The 23,959-nt window shown below is 41.7% G+C and overlaps 1 protein-coding gene across 1 annotated transcript in view; it reads left to right on the top strand.

Moving 5' to 3' along the window:
- The window catches only part of C2CD3 (C2 domain containing 3 centriole elongation regulator), a 40,330-nt gene that overhangs the window by 3,698 nt on the left and 12,673 nt on the right, over window positions 1-23,959 (top strand). Inside the window, exons 6-27 of the mRNA XM_050332648.1 lie at window positions 332-464; window positions 1,538-1,666; window positions 2,761-2,905; window positions 3,220-3,374; window positions 4,004-4,210; window positions 4,683-4,795; window positions 5,705-5,823; window positions 6,834-6,956; window positions 8,725-9,159; window positions 9,461-9,612; window positions 10,506-10,749; window positions 11,468-11,648; window positions 12,548-12,728; window positions 13,791-13,963; window positions 15,746-15,863; window positions 17,043-17,311; window positions 17,783-17,872; window positions 18,904-19,516; window positions 20,281-20,618; window positions 21,864-22,002; window positions 22,668-22,732; window positions 23,465-23,670. Of these exons, the coding sequence (XP_050188605.1) occupies window positions 332-464; window positions 1,538-1,666; window positions 2,761-2,905; window positions 3,220-3,374; window positions 4,004-4,210; window positions 4,683-4,795; window positions 5,705-5,823; window positions 6,834-6,956; window positions 8,725-9,159; window positions 9,461-9,612; window positions 10,506-10,749; window positions 11,468-11,648; window positions 12,548-12,728; window positions 13,791-13,963; window positions 15,746-15,863; window positions 17,043-17,311; window positions 17,783-17,872; window positions 18,904-19,516; window positions 20,281-20,618; window positions 21,864-22,002; window positions 22,668-22,732; window positions 23,465-23,670 (4,328 nt within the window). The remainder of the gene's footprint in view (window positions 1-331; window positions 465-1,537; window positions 1,667-2,760; window positions 2,906-3,219; window positions 3,375-4,003; window positions 4,211-4,682; window positions 4,796-5,704; window positions 5,824-6,833; window positions 6,957-8,724; window positions 9,160-9,460; window positions 9,613-10,505; window positions 10,750-11,467; window positions 11,649-12,547; window positions 12,729-13,790; window positions 13,964-15,745; window positions 15,864-17,042; window positions 17,312-17,782; window positions 17,873-18,903; window positions 19,517-20,280; window positions 20,619-21,863; window positions 22,003-22,667; window positions 22,733-23,464; window positions 23,671-23,959) is intronic.

Raw genomic sequence — 23,959 nt, 5'->3', positions numbered from 1 at the left:
AAAGACCTAAAATTAGACACTGTAAGGTGACAAACTACTCCTCCCTAAATTAGTTTGGCTTCTGTATCCTAATAATGCCTTTCCACTGCCCAACTTGGTGTGTGTGGGTGAGTTGTTTTTACGGCTCTGAGTGGGAAACTGGTGCAGGATCACTCTCACTGAGCTGCTTTTTGGTGTATCAGACATGTTTAGTCCCCAGGGTGTTAAGATCTTTTTATAACAGCAGAAAACAGAAGTTTCTTGACTGTCACCGACACATTTATTGCCTTTATGTGTTGCTTTCAAATCCCATTTGACCGCTGAAATATAAATCCCTCTGCTTGTTTCCCAGCTCTCCTGGATCAGGGCAGGAAACTCCGGGATGCCATGGTTGTCTCTGCACTGAAATCCAGCCCTGACATGGAGATTGAGCTGAATAAAGGGGCTCCATTTGTAGAGAGAGAGGATTTTAAAGCATCAACAAAGTGAGCTTGGAATGGGGGGAAGTGAGATTTAAGTTCCAGACTATATATTTTAGGCCTTATCAGGAAAACTTGAAATGCTCCTATTCGTGGGATGTGTTGTAGGATTCTCATTCAAATGGGGAGTTAAATTCTACCTGTGAATAAAACCTACATTTTGTGAATTTATTTTGATCTTCAAGTAGTAAGCCTTGATTTTAATTCTGCTTTGTAGTATGTTTGTATTTAGTTGATAAGGAAATATTGATAAGAAATATTAAATAGTGATAAGGAAATATTATTGATATTATATTATTGATATTGATATTTAATATAGAGGAAATATTAAATGTTGATAAAGAATAAGAGTAGCATAAGGAAATGCAAGTGAAATGCTTACTTCATCCCAGAGAACACGTTTTCAAATTAGTAAATTGGATACTTTTTATTCTATATTTCATTCTATAGATTATAAAAAATACACCATAATACAAATAATATTATAAAATATTAAAATACATAATTACATAAAATATTATTAAATAGTAAATATTATTTTTATCTATTTTGTTATATTCTAGTTTGTATCTCCTGATGTCAAAATTCCCATGCAAATTTGCATCTGTATAACTGTGTTCTCAAAATTATTAGTCATTATCTTCTTCCACATGATTTTTATTAACAGACTGGAAAAAAAAAGTGTTGGTGCCTTTTCAGCTTCGAACTCCACCTTTGTTTAGTATTAGACTTAATAAACATTCTCAGTTCAGTGATATTTAAAAGTATTAAAACAAATGCTTTTTTTTTTAATAGGAGAAACCTCATTTCCTTGTTTTTCCTCTGGAAAAATAGAAATATTTCCTGTTGTTCTGTGATAACCAGAAAGTAGTGTCATTATCTTTGACAGTCAGTGATGCTGTTGCAAACACAATTTAAATTAGTTCTGCTCAAACTAATACTGTTTGTTTAAAGTAGAGGATTTTGGACTCTGCAGGAAAAATTGATAGACCAATGAATGGGTTAATCTTGAATTCCTTTTACTGTTTAATATCTTTATTTTTCCTTTTACCCTCTGTGCTTCCATCGCTGTTATCCAGGAGCCCCAAGGGCTTGAAGTCCAGTTTGGTGCCCCCTCCTGTAGATTTCCATCACTCTGAATCTGAAGTTTCAGAGCAGCAATTGGATCTAAATTCTGAAGAAAGGGCAATCCAGTTACTGCTGGGCAGGTGAGTGTGGTGCACTGGGGGTTGTTACTGCAAAGTTGTCCTTTTTTGACCATTTTATACTAAAAAAATGTCTCTTGACTCCTCAATTTTTCCACATTTTTCGGAATGTAACCAATGTGCAAGTGGTGGAGGTGTTTTATAACTCAGCTTTAAGGCAGGACAGCCTGGAAAGCTGCAAGTCGTGTTGATTTAACAAGAGAAATTACCAAAATCTTTGAAAAAACTTAATTTTTTAATAGTTGTTACTGCTGTATCCTAAAATGTTACCAAGTATACAAAACAAATACACTGTTTCTTTGAAGAAGAAACAGTAAATGAAAACCACAGAGAACCAATAGTTATTTTTCAACTTCCTCCAAATATTAACGTAACATTTCTCTCTCATTTTGTGTGGCAGGAGAATAAATGGTGCTCCCATTGTGCCCAAATCAGGCATGTGAAGCATCCTGAACAACACAGTTTCTGGGTCAGATATTCGGAATTTCAGTTCATTGTTTGCAGATCACAAAATGATGTTGAACTCACAGCACAGAGAAAACCCTTTAAACCAAACAAACCCCAATTTGTTCCAACCATGTTCTAAAAATACTTGGATTTCCCTCCTCAGATGTAGTTTGTTTGGGTTTTTTATTGAAATAAACTGTCCTCAAGTATTAGTGGTACTTTAAAGCAGAAGTTATAAAGCAGTTAAGGATAAAAATTAGATTACTAAATTAGATCTTAATAGATATATTTTATTATGAAAGTCACCAAGGTCTGGAGCCAGTTACCCACAGAGTTTATGGAACCTGCAGCTTGGGAGACACTCCCAATCCAGTGGGATGATTTTTATTTGCATCCTTTCCCTTTGAGCAGGGGTTGGACTAGATGATCTCCAGGGATCTCTTCCAACCTGCAATTCACACACAGTTTTTTCCTGTTGGATCCAGGGATGTTACTACGGGATAACCCTTCAGGTTGGGTCACGGACTGGCTCCATCTGGAGTCAAAACTGCCCAAATCTGGTATAAAAGAGACAGTATTGTCCAGATTCCTTAGAAAATACCTCCAGAACCTGGAAAACTAAGCTATGTTTCTCTCTCTTTTACCCACAGTGCTGATTTCTCTCCGGGGCATTTGTGGGATCGCACAGGATCCCTTTGGGATTCCCTCTCTCTTGGCAGTGAGGTGTATGACAGTGAACTGGGGGACCCCCACTATGACCAGAGTCTGCTGGAGAGGCTTTTTTACACCACTCCTGTAAGTGGAGATCCAAAGGAAAATGTGCATTCCCTGATGGGAAGAAAACCAGAAGTTTGCCTAATCAAAAATTCAACAGATTTCAGGATTTTAAGGCTGAGTTTGGAAATTGCTCAGGAAGAATTGTCCAGGAAGACTTTTTTTTTTTTTTTTTTAAACTGCTGAAAAATTTTGATACCATTGCAATTGTTTCAAGTTAAACAATCCTCAAGTTGGATTTCTTTTTAATATATGTATCATGACTATTATGTATCTCTCCATACATATCTCTCTTCTAATTAACTTCCTATTTATGTGCCTTATTTTTGTTTCAGAAATCTGATTCCAGTTTAAGTGATTCCCTCAGTGATGATGATGTTAAATCCTCAAACAAAGCATCCAAGAGAGAAGCTCTTAGGAAAGCTAATCCAGCAAATCCACAGAAAGATCTTAATGCCTTTGATCAGAATGTGACAGAAATTAAATGCAGGTAAATAGTTACATCACTGACTTCTGACCTCATCTAGTTGTATTCCCTTTTTTTCATGACAGAACCAATAAAAGTGTACCTAAAAATCAAGCTTCACAATACAATTAGTATTATAGTTTTATGACTCCTTTTTTTTAATAATTCAGCTCCAAACAATTATTGCTGATTTTTTTTTTCTTACAAATACTGCTATTTTTACAGTCTTCCTATATCCAGAGGTACCAACACAAAACCATCTACATGTCTTACAAATTAGACAAGTGAAACTGTAAATTATGACTAAAATCCTGGTGCTGTTCCTCTGCAGCAGACGACTTGTTCTTGTGTATAACTGTGTCATCTCCCCAGTTTTGTACATGACATTGAATAAATCTTTTCTTTTTGAAGAGTTAACGTAAGATTTTTTTCTAATTAACAGTGTGGAACCTGCACTTTCTGGGTTGGTTTTTTATTTCAGTTGTGTACCCCAGGTATTGTAACATTTCTGGTACAGAGAGTACCAAAATTGTTGTAAAAATACATTTAAAACATCCATTTTTAAAATAACATCCCAGCAAGCTACAGTTTTCCCTTCATGTGGTCACACTGAGGATGTTTCTGTATCCTGAGTCTCATTTTCATCTCTCCAGCTGCTCTCCCACTGCTCCTCCAGAAGATCACAGGGAAGCAGCTCACGTCACATCCTTGGATTCAGACATGTTGGCATTTCTGCAGCAAATACATCTGGCCAGAGTCATCATTGACAGCCTGAAGATCCCTCCTAAGAGCATCCAGATATTCCAGAGGAAAAAGGATTTAATGGGAAAACCTCCACGACCTGCATCTGTTAATAAGTGGTAAGAGGGATTGTGTCCTCCCAGCTTGTTTCCTGGGCCTTTAAGGTAGTTTTCCCTGAGGTTTGCTGAGTAATCCAGCTTCCCTGAGTTCTCCAGGCTTCTGAGGTCTCCCTATTTCTCTTTCTCTCAGAAAGTGTATCCTGTAATCTTGTTAAAGATGTGTCTAATTTATTGTGATGTGGCCTCACTTCAGGCTGTGCTTTTCCAGGGGTTTTGGGGAGGTCCAAATGTACACTGAAAACAAGAGGTTGTATTGGAGGAGAACCTGTAATATGGAAAAAATTCAGAAAATAGGTGATTCAGTTATCCTAAAAAAAAAAAGAGTGACAGTGTAAACATGGAACTTGCCTGCTGTGTTCGCTTTCATTACATACATTTTTTCATGGATCTTTGGTGGATTTTGTTTTTTAGATTATTTTTCTAATTTGATTCTTGATGGATTGTGATCATCCATTAACTTTTTTATTCACAGCACTTTCTTTGTGGAGTACCACTTTCCCATGGGAGTCTCCAAGGATGATAAGGGACAGGTCTCCATAAAAACGGAAGTAATTCGAGTAGCTTCAAGTAAAATCACAGATGATGGTAAGGGCATTATTTCCCCCCCCCCTTATATTTAGTTTTGTTGACTCTTTCATCTCTTAGAAATTATTTAGTAGTGTTTTCTATTTCTTTTGCTGCCTGAAAATCACAGTGTGATTAGAGTAGAGTTGCTGTGCTGCAGGTGCTGGAATGGTTCTCTCAGGGAGAGGGAAGCCAATTGATTTTTGAACTTTTTTTTTTTTTCAAGAAGTCTTGCTATTGGGATTTTCAAATTTTCTTTCCTAGGGAAAGAACAGTAAGTCAATAATCCCATTCTTTCAGTTCAATGTTAAGCAATTGTCCTTTCTGCCATAGTAAGAGGAAGATAAATTACTTTTAGAAATAGAGATGCTTATACCTCAAATAAGTAATTTTCCAGATGATGTCATGTAACATCTCCAAGAGCTCAGAAAATCTGTTGGATCCAAGGGACCCTGAGTCCTGTGCTCAAATCAGACATTAAGCACTTTTCTGAGAGTCACCATTGTTTGTATCTCCAAAAACAATTCCTGAGCAGAGAATGCTTTAGAAGCAATGCTGTCTTCCCAGAAACTGGAATTCCAGAGTGACTTTCCAATGCCTCTCCAATATGGTCATTGATTGACTATATGAACTGTATAACTCAGAATGAGGCACGGTTCTCCCACTGAAAAAAGGGCAAGAATTACTGTATACAGATGACAGAGCCTTGGTGTCAACTGCAGCCTTTAAATGCTGTTATAATCTTAATTATAATCCTGATTTTCTCCCCCTGTTCTTTTCGGCCCTTGGAAAATGAAGAACAGTTCACTTTGGCCTTGTTGTTAATAAATTATGCAAAATTAAATGGTTGTGTGTGTAACAGAGTGATCTCCAGGGGGAAGTTTATTTATTTTCAGGTAATTTGGTATATTTGTTGCTCCTGTCTTCCAGAGGTGAAATTCCAACAGCGGTCTGTGTTCCCTGTGCGTTTCGGTGGAACAATGATAGAGCACTGGTGGGAGTCTGACCTTCCTTTTAAAATCTACATGAGGAAAAGCACCCAGAAAAAGGTATTGATTAGTTGTTGTTTCTCCTTTGTGTCTTGAAAAAACAAAGAATTCCTGGCATTTTGATTTCCCACACACACTTAATGCAGACAGCCAGATATTGAGAAGGGAAATGACATTATGGGCAGATAATAGAACTTGAACTGGTTGCTGTTCTACTGTCACAGAATCCCAGAATATCCTGAGTGGGAAGGGACCACTAGGATCTGAGTCCAACTCCTGGACTCCAAAATCCCACCCTGTGCCTGAAAGTGTTGTCCAAACACTCCTTGAGCTCTGTCAGGCTTGGAAGTGACCACTTCCCCAGGGAAGCCCGTTCCAGGCTTGTCACTCTTTGTCACTCCATTCAAGGATTTTCTGAGTTCAAAACCAACAGGCAAAAAACCCCTGTCCTTTCCTCATCTTTAAAACTGATCTCCTGTTTTTAAAAACATCAGATCAATTGTAAACATTATTCTTCAGTGAGAACACAGCTCATTTAGCAACATACAATGAGGTCATGTGGATGCAGTTTGTATCTTTACCCTGCCCAGGTTAAGAGGAATAACATGAGCTGTGAAAAACTGGTGTAACCTGTGCATTTGGGGGGAAAAAAGTGCATTTCTGTTCACTAAGATTGTTTTTATAATAATCTACCTGTGATGAAGAGGGTGAGAAGGGTTAACTCAGCTTATGTTGCATTTTAATCAAGACTAAGGATATCTGCTTTTCTTTTGACGGGTGAATAAATTGCATCTCTAAGTATGGAAATTTTGCTCATTTACTAGGGTTTGGGATGGTCATTTTTTGCCTTAATCTGGAATTCTTTACAGTAGGTTCTGGGAGAAATTGTCTTACTGTTGTTCTAATAATTGGAACGAGGGGAAAATTTCCAAATGCCTGTTGGTACTACTGATGTTATGGGAGTGAGGAGTCTGTGTGGCTGCCCGTGGCTTCCCAGAAAGCTTTTGTTTCACAGAAGTCCTTTAAACCTGACCGAAATCTTGCAAAATTGATTCTTTGCTTGTCCTCAGCCCGTGGCCATTGGCTCAGCAGCGCTTCAGCTCCGCAGGGTCATCCAGGCCAAGCTGCTCACTGTCAGCTGGGAAATACCTGTGGAAAAAGAGGGAGATCACCCCCAAGTTGGACCACTTGTGGTACGTGTTTTACCATCTCGACTTTGTTAAACAACCTCTTACTACCAATTTTGGCTGCACGCTGATTTTTCCCTCCTCTGTCTGTTCTCTCTTTGTTTTAATTTGCTGGGTCTTGGATATGAAGGTTTGTAAGACCAATACAAGATAATATAAACTTTTTTTTATTCCTTAAGGGTTTGGAGAAATATTTTGAATTTCCTGCACGTCTAAGGATGTTGCAAATAAGCTGGGGCTTGGATACAGAAACCGCTCCACAGGCAAAGTTTGAGGGGCACATGTTCAGGGCTGGGAGTTTTGGCTTCTGCTTCACATGTAACACGAGCTGATGTGGGGCCTGGTGTTCCCTGTCCTTGGTACCACCTTGTCACTTCAGGAGTTATTTTCTCCAGCCAAAGTTTCTGCTCAGCTCCTCATTGAGAAGGATTAAAACTCCTGCGCAGCAGATCTGCCAGTTCTGAAGATAAAGAGCTCTCTAGATTAGCAGCTGAAGGCTTAAGAAAGTATGTTTAGATGTGGAAAGTGCTGAAGGCAGGGAGGAGAAATGGTGTGTTTATTCAGGGAGAGAATGGAGTGCAACAGGGTATGAGAGAGGAAAAGTGGAAGAAGGTATTGGAGGGAATTGATGAACCCAAGTTCAATGCAAAAACTCAGTGAAGGGGATGTTAATACTTCAAGAAAACTGATTTTGGTTGCCCCATCTCCTGGGTTTCAGATGCTCAGTGAAATACCTGATTATTATGTTTTCCTTATTTGGTCACTTTGTGGCTCAAATCCTTTTCTTTATTTTATTACTTTATCTTCTGGTCTTCAGTTTATTCCCCTCCTTCTTGCTGCCTTGTCACCTGAATGCATCCAGCAAATCTGTGGTGCTGTGTAGCAATTAACACTTGCAGATGGCTAAAATCAGCAGGCAGCTTAAAAGTGAAAGAGCAGTGACAGAAAACATTCAGAAACGCTTCTTTTTCCTAATTTTTCTCGAGCAGCATGTACTGTAGCAACATGGAGCAAGTGACAGTTGTGATACTTTTTCACAGTACTTTTCACCTTGGCTGGGTAGGGGTTCATTTTCAGCCAGCTTTGGGTTTGGGATTGGTTTATTTTTTTACTTTATTCAGAGGAGGGTCAGCAAGATGATTAGAGGGATGGAGCAACTCTCCTGTGAGGAAAGGCTGAGAGAATTGGGATTGTTCGCACCCGAAAGGAGAAGGCTTTGGGGTGACCTAAATGTGGCCTTCCAGTACCTGAAGGAAATGTGGAGAGAGACTATTTACAAGGGCCTGGAGTGACAGGGCAAGGGGGAATGGTTTCAAATGGAAATAGAGTAGGTGTCGATTGGATATTAGGAAGGAATTCTTCCCTGTGAGGGTGGGGAGGACCTGGCACAGGTTACCCAGGGAAGCTGTGGCTGCCCCATCCCTGGAAGTGTCTAAGGCCACATTGGACAGGGCTTGGAGTAACCTGGTCTAGTAGGAGGTGTCCCTGCCCATGGCAGGGGGTGGAACTGGATGAGCTTTAAGGTCCCTTCCAACCCAAACCATTCTCTGAATCATCTGTAATTGTGTGGTTTTGAACTCCAGTTTGGGCTTTATTTAATAAAACCACACGTTTATTTAGCAGTGACAGCTGTAGCTTGTAACCAGCACATGCCTTAGGGTGAGACACCTCAGCTCTGGAGCAAAGCACGGGATATATTTTCCATAGTTTCTGTTGCAGTCCCTTGTTTTGGGATGGGACACACCTGACCAACCCACTTGGCCTTACCTTGCAGGGACTCTTAGAGCTTGCAGCCGACAACAAGGACTTCACCTGCACCACTGCCAGGTCAGCTCCTGCCGGGCACCGAGTCCTGGCTCATGCTGTGAGAAGCCCCCAGCTGGAATTCCAGGAGTCCAGCAGGACAAGTGCAAATGCAGAAGGCCCTCACTGCTTGAGAACAAGCCCTGAAGATCCCCAGAAGGCAGGGGCGGGCAGCAGGAAAGTCGTGGCCCAGGATGTGCTGACCCAGATAACCCCATCTGAGGAGGTGCTACATCTGCTGCACGTGCTGTTGATGGTGCCTGATGGGAAGGATTTTGTTGCTGGGGACAAGGGGCTCCCCAGTTCTTGCAATGTGTATTTAAACTGCAAACTGCTCGGCACGGAGGGGGCAACGAAATCTGCTGTCACGTGGGGCACAACGCAACCTGCCTTCAATTTTTGTCAGGCAAGTCACACGTTTTCCACTTCACACTGATGGTTCCACACTGGCAAACACATTTCATAGATAAATTACTTTTATTTATTTAGGAATATCTCTACTTGGCTCTGTCCAATATATCAAAAAGCGTTCCAAGCCTACCAGTTTTCTGAATTTCATTAGGCAAATGCAAATTTAATTTTTAATTTCCACCTCTGAAAAGCACAGTTCTTTAGACTGGAATGATGTAGTGCTACCAGAATGCTCCTGACTTAGCCAATATTTTCCAGTTTATTCTGAATGCTAATCCTGTGTCAAACCCTTCCAGGTGATGCCTTTTCCATTGAGTTCCAAACGCTTGGAGAGGCTGAAAGACAATGTCATGATTATTGAAGCTTGGAACAAGCTGGGAAGCACTGGCTGTGACAGACTGCTGGGATTAGTGAAACTTCCTCTGCATCAGTTTTACATCTCATTCAAGTAAACATCTTTTTTTTTTTCCCCATATTTTATTGGTTTGGGAAATATCCTCACTGATGCTGAGGGAAGGAAGTCATGGATGATGTCTGGGGGTTTTGTGGGAGGGTTCTTAATGACACTTTTTATAGCAAAAGGCATTTTTGTCCTGGTAAACTTCCTATAGTGAGCAGTGTATGAGTAAGTTACACTGTCCTTGTTCAGGAGTAAAAAGTTCTTTGTTCTTTTTGGGTTTAATCTTGTAGCTTCTTGTTCAGTCAGTAAATATACCTGCCTAACACAGTTTAAATTAATGGAAATACTGGACAGAAGAGATTCTTTCTGATACAAAGGATTAATTGCTTTTATTTTGGTCAGATCTAGTGGTAGGTGTAAATCAGATGGTACTGGAAGTGGCTGGACACCACTTTGCTAGTTATTACTGTGTCATTTGTGTAACTTTTTCAGTAATCCACTGTATTTTACTTGTTTATATCTTAAAATCCTGGATGGTTTGGGTTGGAAGGGACCTTAAAGCTCATCCAGTTCCATCCCCTGCCATGGGTGGGAATACCTTCCACTACACCAGGTTGCTCCAAGCCCTGTCAATCTGACCTTGAATATCTTCAGTGTGTTGTTAGAGGTTTTTACATTTTTTTCTAGGTGATTTTTTTCTGGGAGAACAGTTCCTGTTCCTTCTTTTCTTCGGGCCCAAGTCCATCCATAAAACACGTAACTGCCTCATAAAAGTGTAATATGGCTACTCCCATTAGCAAATGGAAGTCTTCTTCCATCTGATCATGGATGTCTAGGCTGGCTCATAGGTGAGGCTGTGTTAAGACGAGCTTCATGTGATCCTGTTCCTACTCAAATGGCTCATTATTTTGTTGGTCTGTTTTTGTTTCAATCCTCTGTAGAGATCCAAAGGTTTCCCACCTGCTCCTCCAGGCTCAGTACCCGGTGGTTGCTGTGGACAGTTACATGCCTGTGGTTGATGTTTTCACTGGCAGCACAAGTGGGAGCCTCAGAGTCATCCTGGCAATGGGATCAGCTGATCAAATAGTGGCACTGCAAAGGCTAAAGAATGGAGAAGGAGTGGTACCTGCTGTCCCACAACGTCCTTCCCACTCTCTGGACCCTCCTCCTACAAAACCCACAATGGTATTTATTAATCAGTAATACCTTTTTATGAATCGTTCAGTAAATCCCCATTCTTGCTGTTAGGGACATGTGAAAAGGGTTTTACCAGTAGGTTCATTAACAGATGAGTGACCCCCAATCTCCTTTTGAAGCTGTTTTGTCATAAATAATCACATTCCACATGGAACTATATTGTTTATATTCTTTTCTTACCAACTGGCTCTCACCAGTCTTGACATTAGATATCTATTGCCCTTTTTGTTTCCTTGCATATCCACTGCTTCTATCTAAAAAAAAAACCTACCAAATGTTAGAAAATCTTAATTCTCACAGCCTCGTTGTGGAGGCTTTGCCACTACTTTTGAGTTGGATGTGTAAGAACTTTTATGTGCTGAGTTTTGGGTTCTGCAGGGAAAAAAAATTGCTCTCAGGCTTTCAGTGTTTCTGTGACCCTGAGGAGGACATTGGCAGATAATGGCTCCGTCCCCCATCTCAGGCTTCTTAATTCTTGTCATACATGATCATTTAGGTTGGAAAAGCCCTTTAAGATCATCAGGTCCAACCATCCCCCAGCACTGCCAAGGCCACCACTAACCCATGTCCCCAAGTGCCACATCTACACATCTTCTAAATCCTTCCAGGGGTGACTCAACTGCTTTCCTGGGTAGCGTGTTGAAATGTTCCCAGTTTTCCTAGAGGGTCATCCTTTCCATGTGGATTCCCTTTGTTTTGTCAGCAGATAGACCCAGAAGGGGAAGACCTGATGGAACACGTGTTTGAGATCCACGTGGAGAGTGTGAAAGGACTCACTCCCTTGCAGTCCACGGTGTGGGGAGAGGCCGACTGCTACATCCAGTACCATTTCCCAGTTCAGGAGGCTGGTTGTGCTGCACTGCAAGGCCCTGGATTGCATGAGGATGGTAAATTTGGTCTATAGTTCCTTCTTATTTAGAGCATTGCTTTAATTAAGTATTGTTTAGTCATGTTCTCTCTGCCTAAGGAAGAGGTGGGGGTTTTTCTGAGCATTCATGCAGCCAGTGCTTGTTTTTCTTGTAATATCTGCATCCAACTGTACTTGGGCTGTCTCACTGAATTAAAAGCCCAGGGCAGTGGTGGAGTCAACATCCCTGGAAATGTTCAAAAACATGTGAATATGGCACTTGGAGACATGATTCAGTGATGGCCTTGACAGTGCTGAGTTAGTGGCTGGACTTGATGATCTTAGTGGGCTTTTTCAACCTTAATGATTCTATGATCTTCATGGATACAGCAAGAGAAGACTTGTGTGGTTTAATCATTAGGATTATCATGGAATGGTTTGGGTTGGAAGGCAATTTAAAGATCATCCAATTCCACCCCCCTGCCATGGGCAGGGACACCTTCCACTACAACAGCTTGCTCCAACTTGGCCTTGAACATTTCCAGGGATGGGGCAGCCACAGCTGCTCTGGGCAGCCAGTGCCAGGGCCTCACCACCTTCACAGGGAAGAATTTCTTCTCAATATCCCATCTAAACCCACCATTTTTCAGATTATTAAAGAGTGCTTAATTAATTGCAGTTGTAGAAAAGAACATAGGGTTGATTTGAGGGCTTTGGATCACTAACATGTCATCCCACTGAAAAATAGCATTGTTCCATAGCAAATCCTGTGGAATTTGTCAGCTTTCAGCCACATTTAGCAGTGTTTTCCAGCCTGTGGCTCATAGGATCATGGTGCTGCATAGATTACTTGGGTCCTGCCTCCTGGAGGATTGCAAGTAGGAAAAGTTTGGAAACCCCAAATGCCACCATTTTGAACCAACCTTGCTTATTTTTTAGGCATCAAATTGAAGCCATTTCGAACAGCAACCACTTTGTGTGTCCCTGATCCCGTCTTTAATGATGAGCATCATCATTCCCTGGTGGTTCCTGCTGATGTCCCAGTCCAGAGGCTCCTGGTCAATGTTTTTATGGCCCCAGGAGTGGCTGGAGGAGGAATCCAGTTTGAAGTTTGGTGCAGGTACAGAATAACATCCTGTTCTTTGTAGATGGCACATCAATACAGATAGAGATGTATTCAAAAGCTATGAGATGGATATTGCATAGTATTATTTAATAATAACTGAAAAAAATTTAAAAGGTCATCAACATCTGGTGATAAATATCTGCATTTTCAACCCATAAGCCTTTTTTCCTCCCCAAAAGCGGTAATTACTCTATTCTTTTTACAGTTTTCTTTAGAAAAGGGTATGTTCTTAGTGTCCTTTCTTCCACTTTTTTATCAGCACAACAACAATCTAAAAGTAGTGTTTAAAAGCTTGACACATCTAAATTTCACTTAATAGCACCCTGACAGTATAATTTCATTTGTTGGGTTTGATTATTTCCCTACTACAAAAGAAATACTATAAAATAAATAATATAAAATGTTTTGTAAGTCCAAATTGTTTCTTTGGCAACCAAAGATAAGTATTAGTAGCCATGAAGACAAATAGCTTTAGAAAAACGTAATAATCTGTTCATTCTGTAGTAAACAAGTCAAGCATTTTAAAGTTTGCAAAAAGTCACATGAGAATTACTGCAAGTTGTCCGTTAGATAAAGTGCCAAAACTCGCTTTAGGATAAATCTGAAGCCATGTAACACAGTAAGGAAAGGTCTGGAGTAACTTTTTGCACTCACAAGGTGGTACCACAAATCTGTTCTGCAAGAGGCATTTTCATTAATTGATGAAAATTGAGAGCGGAGAATATTTGGTGCCAGATCCTTCTCTAGTTTTTCTTTGGGATACCAGTTTATTAGTGGAGTTTCTGCTTGTTGATCTGTTAGAACCAGTGAAAAAGTATATTTGTAGCATTATCTACTCCCTTTCATTATGATTCATTACTTACTTTCATGTGAATTATTCGGTTACTTTCATAGCATTAACTTAAGCACTTACTGATTCTCTGCTCCGGTGGAAATTCATTTCCTTGAGATTTCAGCTATTGAGAGACTAATTAGGGTTTGAAGACACACAGATTAAAGTTGATTTCTGTGCACTTGTGAGAGAAACGTTGGTGCTGCTTCTTTGTGTCTTCTCAGGTATTATTACCCAAATGTCAGGGACCAGCTGGTGGCGAAAGGGACCTTGCCTTTGTCCCGGCTCTGTGCCATGGTGACCATGCAGCATCGGGAAGAAATAGGGATACAGACTTTTAATCTTCCGTTGGTCCCCCGGACTGATTCCTCCGAGGAATTTCATCCACAATCTTCAGGTAAGGAAGCCTTTGGGTTTTCACTTTGTGTGGTAAAACCAGGCTTAGTAGAGAAGCCTCGGGCAGCGTGTGTTAGTGAAGTCCTTCACTGTGCTGCCTCAGGAGAGGCAGGAAATGGAGATCCACGGGGTGCAAAGACACGAGGGATATGGATGTGTCAGGAACCACAGAAGTGCGTGGGCAGGGTCACATAAGAAGTAGAGCTTCTCCCACAAAAAGGATGTCGGGATCAACAGCCCAATTGAAGTGCTTCTACACCTGTGAGGGAAGCAAACAGGAGGAGCTTGATTTCACTGGGCAGCAGGAATATTGAGCAGGTCCCAGCTGACTGGAAGTTGGCAAAAGTAACACCCATGTACAGGAAGGTTCCAGGGAATTATAGGCCTGTCAGCCTGACCTCAGTGCCGGAGAAGGTCACGGGACAGATCATCTTGCACTTGGCTCACGACAACTCCATGCAGTGCTAAGAGTGGCTGAAAAGCTGGAAAAAGAGCTGGGGGTGCTGGTGACAGCAGCTGAACATGAGCCCAGGTGTGGTCCAGGTGGGCAAGAGGCCAAGGGCACGTGGTTTGTGTCAGCACTGGGGTGGCCACAGGCCCAGGGCAGTGCCTGTCCCCTGTGCTGGGCACTGCTGAGGCATCTCCAGTGCTGGGGGCAGCTCTGGGCCCCTCACTGCAGGAAGGACACTGAGGGCCTGGAGCGTGTCCAGAGGAGGAAACAGAGCTGGAGAAGGGGCTGGAGCACCAGGAGCAGCTGAGGGAGCTGGGAAGGCTCAGCCTGGAGAAAAGGAGGCTCAGAGGGGACCTTCTCACTCTCTCCAACTCCCTGACAGGAGGGTGGAGCCAGGTGGGGGTCAGGCTCTGCTCCCAGGGAGCAAGGGACAGGATGAGAGGAAACAGCCTCAAGTTATGCCAGGGGAGGTTTATTGGGATAATTTCTTCCCCAAAATAATTGTCCTATCCAGAGCAGTGATGGAGTCCCCATCCATGGAGAGATTTAACAGCCATGTGGATGTGGCACTCGGTGGCATAGGTTAGTGGTGGCCTTGGCAGTGCTGGGGGAACAGTTGGACTCCATGATCTTATGGGTCTTTTCCAACCTAACCAATTCTCTGATCCTGTGTGTAAAAATAAAGTCTATTTGCTTCCAAGGCAAATAAAAATACATATTTGTGTTGGCAAGTGAAACCAACCAGGACTGTTTTTCCTTCCAGCTTTCACTGTTGCCATAATGAGTGCAAAATCAGGGATTAAGCACGGGCAACCCTCAGATTCCCCAAAAATTGTATCAAAATGCTTTGCTGACAAATAAGCCACAGCCTGTAGTGAAACTCCTATGTAAGGTGGGAAAAAGGGGATCTGAAGAAGGGCTGTTTATGGTGTGAGCAGAGACATCTCTAAGTTCTCTCGTGGCTTTTCCAAATAACACGAACATCAGCTCTGGGAAGGCCACAAGGAATTATGAGGCAGCTTCTTAGAAAAAAGGGCTGTAAAACAAGCTGGGGCCAGACAAGTGAGGTCACTGTGCCACAGTTACTTTGTAATAGGTGAGTATCATGCAGCAGCAGAACATCTGTTCATTCCAGCATCTCTTGGAAGATTTTGTCACTGCAGTGCTACAAAAAGGTGTGTTGAAATGCTTGAGGAGGGTATTTTAAAGCTCTGATAGTGAGTGCACACGTGAGGGCTTGTTTTAAGAGGTATAGCTAAATACTGATTAGATTGGATGTAACTGTATTAAAAACTGACCCCTTTTTTCCTCCCTTTCTTCCATTTAATCCAGGTTTGCTCGACGTGAGCGTGAGATACCAACGATCCCTGAAAAAAGCAGGAATAACTGCTCAAGCTGTTTCACTTTCTGTACACATACACAGAGCAGCAGGTTTGCAAGCAGCAGCCAGGTAAAGCCTCATTCAAAAAGGACCATTTTTCGCTTAAAACGGCTTTATCTGGAGGCAGCAGGCTGAGGCATGAGATTAAAATGAATTGTAACTCAACAACTTTCCATCTGCAGAGACCGAGATTCAAAGTGGGTTCTGCTCTGAGAGAAAATTAACTTTATATATAAAGTCCATCAGTGGTTATTTTGGTCACTGAAGCTGCAGTACAGAGTGGTAGCATTTGTCCAGTGCGGGATGAAGATTGGAAGGGCACAATTTCCTACATTTCCACATTTTTCTACACCAAGGACTGATATAAAATTGATATAAGACAGTACCTATTTGGATATTGGACCTTGGTGTTACTGATGGTATTTAAAAGTTAACTGAGCTCTGTTTTCTTGCATTTCACTGTCAGAACCTCAGTAAACTAACTAGTAAATGAAACATGGTCCTTTCCACCATAAGGCTGCTGCTCAAAGTGCATGGGATCACCTGGATTTAGTTCCAAAATGTGATTTTCAAGAATTTTAAAAAAGCTAACACTAGAGAGAGTCAATTCCATAAGAGAAGAATGGCCTCTTTCATTCCAGAGCACTGTTCTGACCCTTTCTCACTATTGCTGAGCTCCTGATCCATCTTAATTCAAGTAGACCCTGTAAGATGAGGATCCCTGCCAAAGTCAAGGACGTGATGGAGGTGACCTCAGACTCCTCATCCTTCAGGCATTTGACCTCAGTAATATCTGAGTCTGGTTTACTTGTAAATGATTCCATCTGCAGATTTCCCCTCCTTTTGCTAGTCTGTAAAAATAATTTGGCTTGGCCTTGGGCTCCCTTCTGGAGCAAGTTCTTTGGGAAGTTATTCTAGAGTACAGTGTATTTCTAAGGGTGCTGAGTACTTTCTCAACCACTTACACAGGTAAGAGGACAGCCATCAGTGATGAACCTCACAATAGTTCCTCTTCCCATTTCCTATCTGTTCCTAGTTTGTTCAGATGAAAAAAAAAGATGAAAAATAATATGCAACCAGAACCCACATCTCTGTGGACTTCAAACATTCACCGTTCTGTCTCATCTTTTCACCATGAGGCCTCGAAACCTTTGCTTTAATTGTGTTGGTTCCTAGATTCCTTGTACAATTTATTCATTCTATTTATTCTTTTCTTTTTCTTTTTTCTTTTTTTCATGTGAAATGAAGAGCTGTGGCACAGAAGAACCCCGCAGTCCAGTACTATGCAGGTGTGGGAGTGAACTCTTATGTCTCTGTGCTCCTCTCCTTCCTGCCTGAGGCAGAGACACAAAACACACAAGTCGTGGCTTGTACTTTCTGCCCGGAGTTTGAGCATCACGTAGAGTTTCTTTGCAGCCTCATCAGTCAGAAAAGCAGCGGAGAATCCTCCAGTCTGGGGGAACTCCTGCAGTCTGGCATCATCACCTTCTCTATCTACCATCAGAGCACCAAGTCAGGTGAGGAGTACAAGTGGTTACAAGGACTGAATGCTGTTGCAGAAATCCCCTTAATTTTTAGTATAGAAAAGAGAATAATCATAGAATCACAGAATAGTTTGGGTTGGAACTTCCAAAAACCATCTGGTCCAAACCCCTGCAATGAGCAGGGCCATCCACCACTAGGGCAGATTGCTGAGAGCCCTGTCCAACCTGAATTTCAATGTTCCCAGGGTCTGTTCTGTGCTACTAGAAGTAATTACCTGAACTGGCATTGGGAGAGAACTGTTCCCCTGGAGCAAAGAGTTGTTAAGACTCCTGGTGATCAAGATCATCTCTTAAATGAGGAGATAATGCATTTAAAAGGATTAAAAGTGTTTTGAGGATGGCAGCTGAGCTGTTTGCTGTTGAGGCAACAGAGCTTTTCTTTCAGAGGAGGTACTAAATCTTGAGTTCCAGTATGGAGTATTTACAAAATCATTTCTTTTCCAGCCACTGACAGATTGGCTGATCGGGCATCGAGAGATTATCTCCTTGGGACAGTCACAATTCCAACCAGAGACCTGCTGACAAGAAGATCGGGTAATTACACTACTGACATTCTGTGCAAATGCTGTTGGAATTCCATAAAACAGTTTTCATTCCCATTTTTGGAATGACATGAAATTAAACCCATTTTGAGGGTTTTTTTTAGACCTAAGTGGGTTTTTTGTCTGGTTTCTTTTTAGACCAAAGTTCTTTCAGACCATGTGTTCACTAAAAATCTTGTATTAGAAAACTCATATAAAGATTGTTTGAAGATCTTTTTTTCAGGATGTAGGATGACTGAGTAGCTGAAGGAATAATCTGAGGCTACTATGAAGAAATTTAACCACATCTCAGCTAAAACGAGCGCCTACAATCCTTAGGATTTTATTTAGTTTGTTTATTTTGGTTATTTTCTACTTTTAAGATGGAAAGTCCAAGAGCTGTAGTGTTTAGTGGAGGATCAGTGATTCCTTTCCAGATGTCTAAGCTGGAAACAAAGGTGTTAGATAATAAGAAAACAGTAGCATTGTTTGTGGTTTTTTTTTTTACTAAGTCTAAAATATCTCGATGATCCCTGTGGGTCCCTTCCAACTCAGAATATATCTGTGAAAAAATTATTCACATACTTCTCCACTCATGATCTCCTCTATCTAGTGTTAGTTTGGGATTATTTTGTCTTGTAGTAATGATGTTTTCATTATTACCCTGGTTATTTCTGCTTTAAGTTCAGTATAATTCTCATTTTCTCCAGCAGGAAATTTTGGGGTTATTTTTAATGGGAAGAGAGAAGGAATTAAATGAGAATACCTGATTTTATAATTGTAGATCCATGATGTGTAGCTTCATTGTAAAATGGGTGTTGTTCATGAAATGGAAAGCAAAGTGCCTTCGGGATCGGAACTACTGAAGTTTTCTGAAGTCTAATAGTTTGTTGCTTTTTCACCTTAGAAATTATTTCATAGATTCCAAATGAGAAATAAACACCTCAAGTTCTGGTCCTTGACTGATGGCCAGAGAGGTGACAATTCTTCACTGACGTTTTCCAAAGGGTAGGATGAGTCTAATGGTGATCTTTCCTCCCGAAGGTATTTCGGGCTGGTTCCCAGTGACCCTCTCCAGCGATCCGATGCCTCCACACTGCACGAACGTCACACAGGCCATTGTGGGGGGGCTGGAACTTTCTGTTACTTTTGCTCATTGGGGTGACAGAGAACGTGTTTTGGACGCTGCTAAACTCCTGGGATGGAGCAGTGAGGAGATCCATGGAGACAGCACGGAGGAGAGCAAGGACTGGGAGCCGAGTGCCGACCCAGTGACTGTGACCATCTCCACCCCAAGAGTGTGGCTGCCACTCCACTGTGTGCTGCTCGCAGGCCAGACACACCTCGATAGAAGCACCTTTTGCTACCTCAGGTATAAGCTCTACAACCAGGAAGCCACGTGGACTTGGCTTAAGCGGCCAAAACTGAGCGGCGACGCGGAGAATGTCACGGTGAACTTTAGGAAGCCAAACAAGGTGACTCTCAGAAGGAGCCAAGGGCTGCTGTGGTTCTTCAGGGAGGAGAAATTAGAAATCCAGGTGTGGTGGGCATATGGCAAAGAGGATGAGGTGGAAAGACCACTCGATACAGATCGTCTGATTGGATCTGCCTATGTCGACCTCGCAGCGTTGGCAGAGAGATCCAGGAGAACACTCAAGTGTTAGTGGTGAGTTCCTGGAGCAGAGTCATGCTCATTCCTCATTATTGGTGATTTAATTCGGTTTCTTCTCTAGTAACTTTAAGCAAAATGTTTACAGCTTTACTTTGTCCTGCATGGAATTCCAGAATAGTCAGGGTTGGAAGGGACCTCTGGAGATCATCCAGTCCAACCCCCCTGCCAAGGCAGGGCCACCTGGAGCAGGTGACATAGGAACCCAGGTGGGTTTGGAATGTCTTCAGAAAGGGAGACTCCACACCCTCCCTGGGCAGCTGTTCCAGTGCTCTGCCACCCTCTATGGAAAGTTCTTCCTCATGTTGAGGTGGAACTTATATTTTAGCTTATGGCTTTATGGTACCCATCATCCACCAGGTAGATTTGTGGATGGGTCATTGGCTCTTCTTTGAGATATTCTCAGGGAAGGGAGAAGGAGCAAAAGTTAAACCAAGTTTTTATTCTGGGTGTGTGTTGTATTCTCCATAGATGTATATAAAATTATGCAGAGTCACTATTGCCAGGGCTCTCAGGGAGCTGATGTGCTTTAAAACAGTAATCTGAGCTGCGAGGGGGAATATGAAGGTTTGCCCAATTTGGGGGATTGAGCATGGATTTTAACCTTTCCAAGCGGATCCTTCTGGGCGACACCTCACATAGAAATTACACTGAAAATCAAAATTCCTTCTGCTGGGCTACTGTGAGATCTCTGCTGTAGTGAACTGTACCAGCTGTTTCCCAAGCTCCTGCTTTTCCTTTGGCTTGTTCAGCTGGTTGGTTGTGGGTTCTCCTGCAGGGGTGTATCCGTTGTTCAGATGCAACGCCGCAGACCTGGCAGGAGCCGCCGTGCGTGTCCACGTCAGCCTCGCTCCCGCTCCTGCTGCTCTGCCCAGCAGAATTCCCTGTGCCCAGGAATGCAGCAGCAGTGAGGATGAAGGCACAGGGAAAACCGCCGATCTGAGCCAGCAGGTCCCTGAAAATCAGCAGCTGGATACTGTAAGTCCAGGAATCACCAATGGCAAACCACAGGAAGAAGACGTGATGTTTCTGGAAAACACAATTGCTGTCAATATCCTTGTAGAAAGAGCAATGCATCTGAGTTTGAAAGGTAATATCACCACCCCCCTTTTTATTTTCTTTTTTGTTTCTTTTATTTGTTTCTTTCTTTCTTTTTTCCTCTGGGATCTGTTCATACTCCAAGAAAATTTGGAACCTGCAGCCCCAATCACTGTGTAAAAAGCAGGAGATTAAACTATTCAGCCTCTATGAATACAATTCAAAATATAAGTAACATAATGTTTCCTGTTACACATGACAGCTGAATTCTGAAGTTAAGCTTTATCTGAATAACTAAACCCTGAGACTCTCCTAAAATTGCTCTTTGCTTTGAAATTTAGGCTGAATGTATTAAAATATTCCTTCCTGGCAGGTGATGTTTGGGGTTTGATGTGCAGCAGTTGGGGAATTCATGGGTTTATGGAGCCTTTTCCCTGGTCTGTAAAGGAATCTCTTTAGTTCAAGATGGGTTAAACCCTTTCAAACACATCAGGGGCTCTGCCTTTCACCTTGGGCCAAAATACGAACAGGAGTAAGGAACTGATCTAGGTGAGTTTGCTGGAAACATCTCTGTTAGGATCCACTGTTTCACCCTCCAGGTGATATGCCATGAATATGGCATGGATGGAAGTGTGATGTGAATTGAAAATTCAACTTTTTGTCCCTGAGAACACAACTAAAAGTCAAATATAAGCCATGATTTAAGTGTGTGTAATTCCAAAAGATTCTGAGCCCTGCAGATGGATTTTTTGGTAATGATTCTGGAATCTTCTGGAATTCATAGTCTTGGGAAACTGATGTGACGTTGTTTGCTACTAAAAGTTTTTGGTGAGATAAAGGAGGTTTCTTCTGAATATTGCAGAAATATTGCAATATTCAACGTATCATTTTTAGGGGATTTTTGGAAGTAACTAATTGAGAGGCAATGAATACACTGAAACAAATGCAAGCTGGTTTCAAGAAGAAATTTTATTCCTTATTATTGCCAAACGGGTAGGGTACTGTGGACCTGGATTTTATTCCTAGCTTTGCCTCTGACCTCTCAGATGATCTTGGGCAAATGGTTTTTCCATTTCTCCCTTGAGTATTCCAGTATTCTGCTCTGTAAATGTTCATGTAATATTTGCTCCCATTGTAAACATAAAGGGCTTTCGGCTCCACCTCTGGAAAGAAGCATTTTCTAGATGGTGGATTTCTTTGCTGATTGTCTGGTTTTAATTGCTGAACTGTCTTTAGATTTTTTTTTTTTATTGTTACTATTACTAACAAATTAGTATTTAATTCTGTGTAATTTTAGGAAGTCCTTTGACAGAACGGGAAGTAACAGCCCCTAGTAGCTGTGTATCGTTTGCTGTTGCTGGTGCAGATGCTCCAATAACCACTCCAGTAATAGAAAATACAGACTCACCAGTCTGGGACTTCCAGGAACAAGCCAGGTAAGAGATGGGAACTCACACAGAAACACCCTGGATCTGAGAGCCAGGCCAAGTGTGAAAAGGATGTGTCACGGAATCACAGGTTTGGGTTGGAAGGAACCTTAAAGCTCACCCAGTTCCACCCCCTGCCATGGGCAGGGACACCTTCCTCTAGCCCTCAGCAGATCAAGTCATACATATTCAGGAATATTCAGGAATAAACCTGTGTTTCCAACCTAGTGGCTCTTCCAGCATTTCTAATACCTGAATTGCTTCAAACAGCTTAAAAACTGTTCTACAATTTGACACTTCAATTTTCGGCTTGGGTTTTTTTTATTTCAGAAATGAACCTCAAACATTACAGCTTTCAGCCATGACCTCAGTGCTTTGCTGTCACTGTGTTGTTGAGTCATGAACTAGGCATATTTCTGTTCCTTCATGGTTTTATTGTCCTGTCTTTTAAATGTGCAGCAAGAATGAGGAGAGGGAAATAAGTAGAAGCCCAAACCAAGTAAAGATAGTTATGCTCTGAAGGCTTAATAATTTGGGGGTTTGTTTTGTTCCTGCCCCTATCAGTCCAGAAAGAAACTGGGTAGATACAGTGGCACTGAAACTCCAGGGGCATCTTACTGTACTTGTTCTTTTTCCTGTTTTGCATAAGATATTATGATTTTTGTTCTTAACAGGTTATCCAAAGAGCTTCTGCTGGATCCACAGCAAACCTTGGTCTTCAAAGTTTGGCACAAAGCAGGTAAAGTTTGCAGTACAGTATTGAGAGGAGTGTCTTCTCTGCATCCCTTTCCTTGGGTTACTTGTATTTAATTCAAGGAAAATAAATAAATCAAAGACTAGAATCGTAATTTTTTTAACTTACACTAAAAGAATGCTAGAGATAAATACCTACTGATTTCCTGGCCCTTGGCATCCTCCTTCTCCCCATTAATCACCTTACAAGGTTTGCTTTATTTGTATTCTTTCAGATTTTGTTTTGACAATATTTTAGAAGTTGGATTTTCCTACTGAAGGAAATTCTTTACTGTGTTCTTTCTGCCAAAGAAACTCTTTACTCTGTTCTTTATTGTCTCTTCAAACATGCTGTTTGTTGTCCCTGCAGTTGGTTGAAGCGCAACCAGTTGTAACCAAATACTTTTATTTCTTTTTTTTTTATATTAAAGTTCAACTGCCTGATTTTTGCTTCCAAAATAAACTCCCTCAGCCTTTCTGTATCATCCAGAGTAATGTGTGTTTACAGTGATACTCCTGCCAATCCCTCTCCCTTCCCTGGGCTTTCACTGGTTCTGCAGGGACATTTTTAGCTGAATGTAACTAAGATAACCAAATAATATCCTCTTCTTGGATAGAACTGGTTGTTCTGGAGATGGGGTCTCTTTCCAAGGCATAATGTAAGGGCTGTATAGTTGACTGTGTTTCAGCATTCCTGAAAATGCTTCATTTCGATGCATCCGTGTTTTATATCATCCAGAGACAGAGCGAGTGATTGGATTTGCATCCGTGGACCTTTCCCCTCTCCTTTCTGGCTTCCAGCTCGTGTGTGGGTGGTACAACATCACAGATTTCAGTGGGCAGTGCCGAGGGCAGATTAAAGTAGCAATTTCCCCTCTCCAAAACATAAATCACCTCAAAGAAGAAAGACAGGCCAGGGCCCGAACCCAGCCGGAAAGTTCTTCTGTAAGTGCTTCCATTTCCTCCCCTCTCATATTTAATCAGATTCCTCCTAATTAGCACCGAGTCTCCAGGTTTGTCAGCAAATTCACAGCACTCTTGTGGGCCACAGTCTGTGTAAATGTATCAGAACCACTTAATTCCTTAGAGAATTCTGCTCCATGTTTGCATGGGAGCTGCACGCCAACACTACTTACAGCACTCAAACCAAGTCATGAACGTTCCCAGTAGCTTCACTCTGTTATTTGGAACTTTTTTTAGGATAATAATCTAAATAGTGTGGTTCTGGATGTCT

The sequence above is a fragment of the Myiozetetes cayanensis genome, unplaced genomic scaffold (assembly GCF_022539395.1).
Source record: "Myiozetetes cayanensis isolate MyiCay16 unplaced genomic scaffold, myiCay2020 scf5-8, whole genome shotgun sequence".
Taxonomy (NCBI): domain Eukaryota; kingdom Metazoa; phylum Chordata; class Aves; order Passeriformes; family Tyrannidae; genus Myiozetetes; species Myiozetetes cayanensis.
This window is presented reverse-complemented; position numbering and strand designations above follow the sequence as displayed.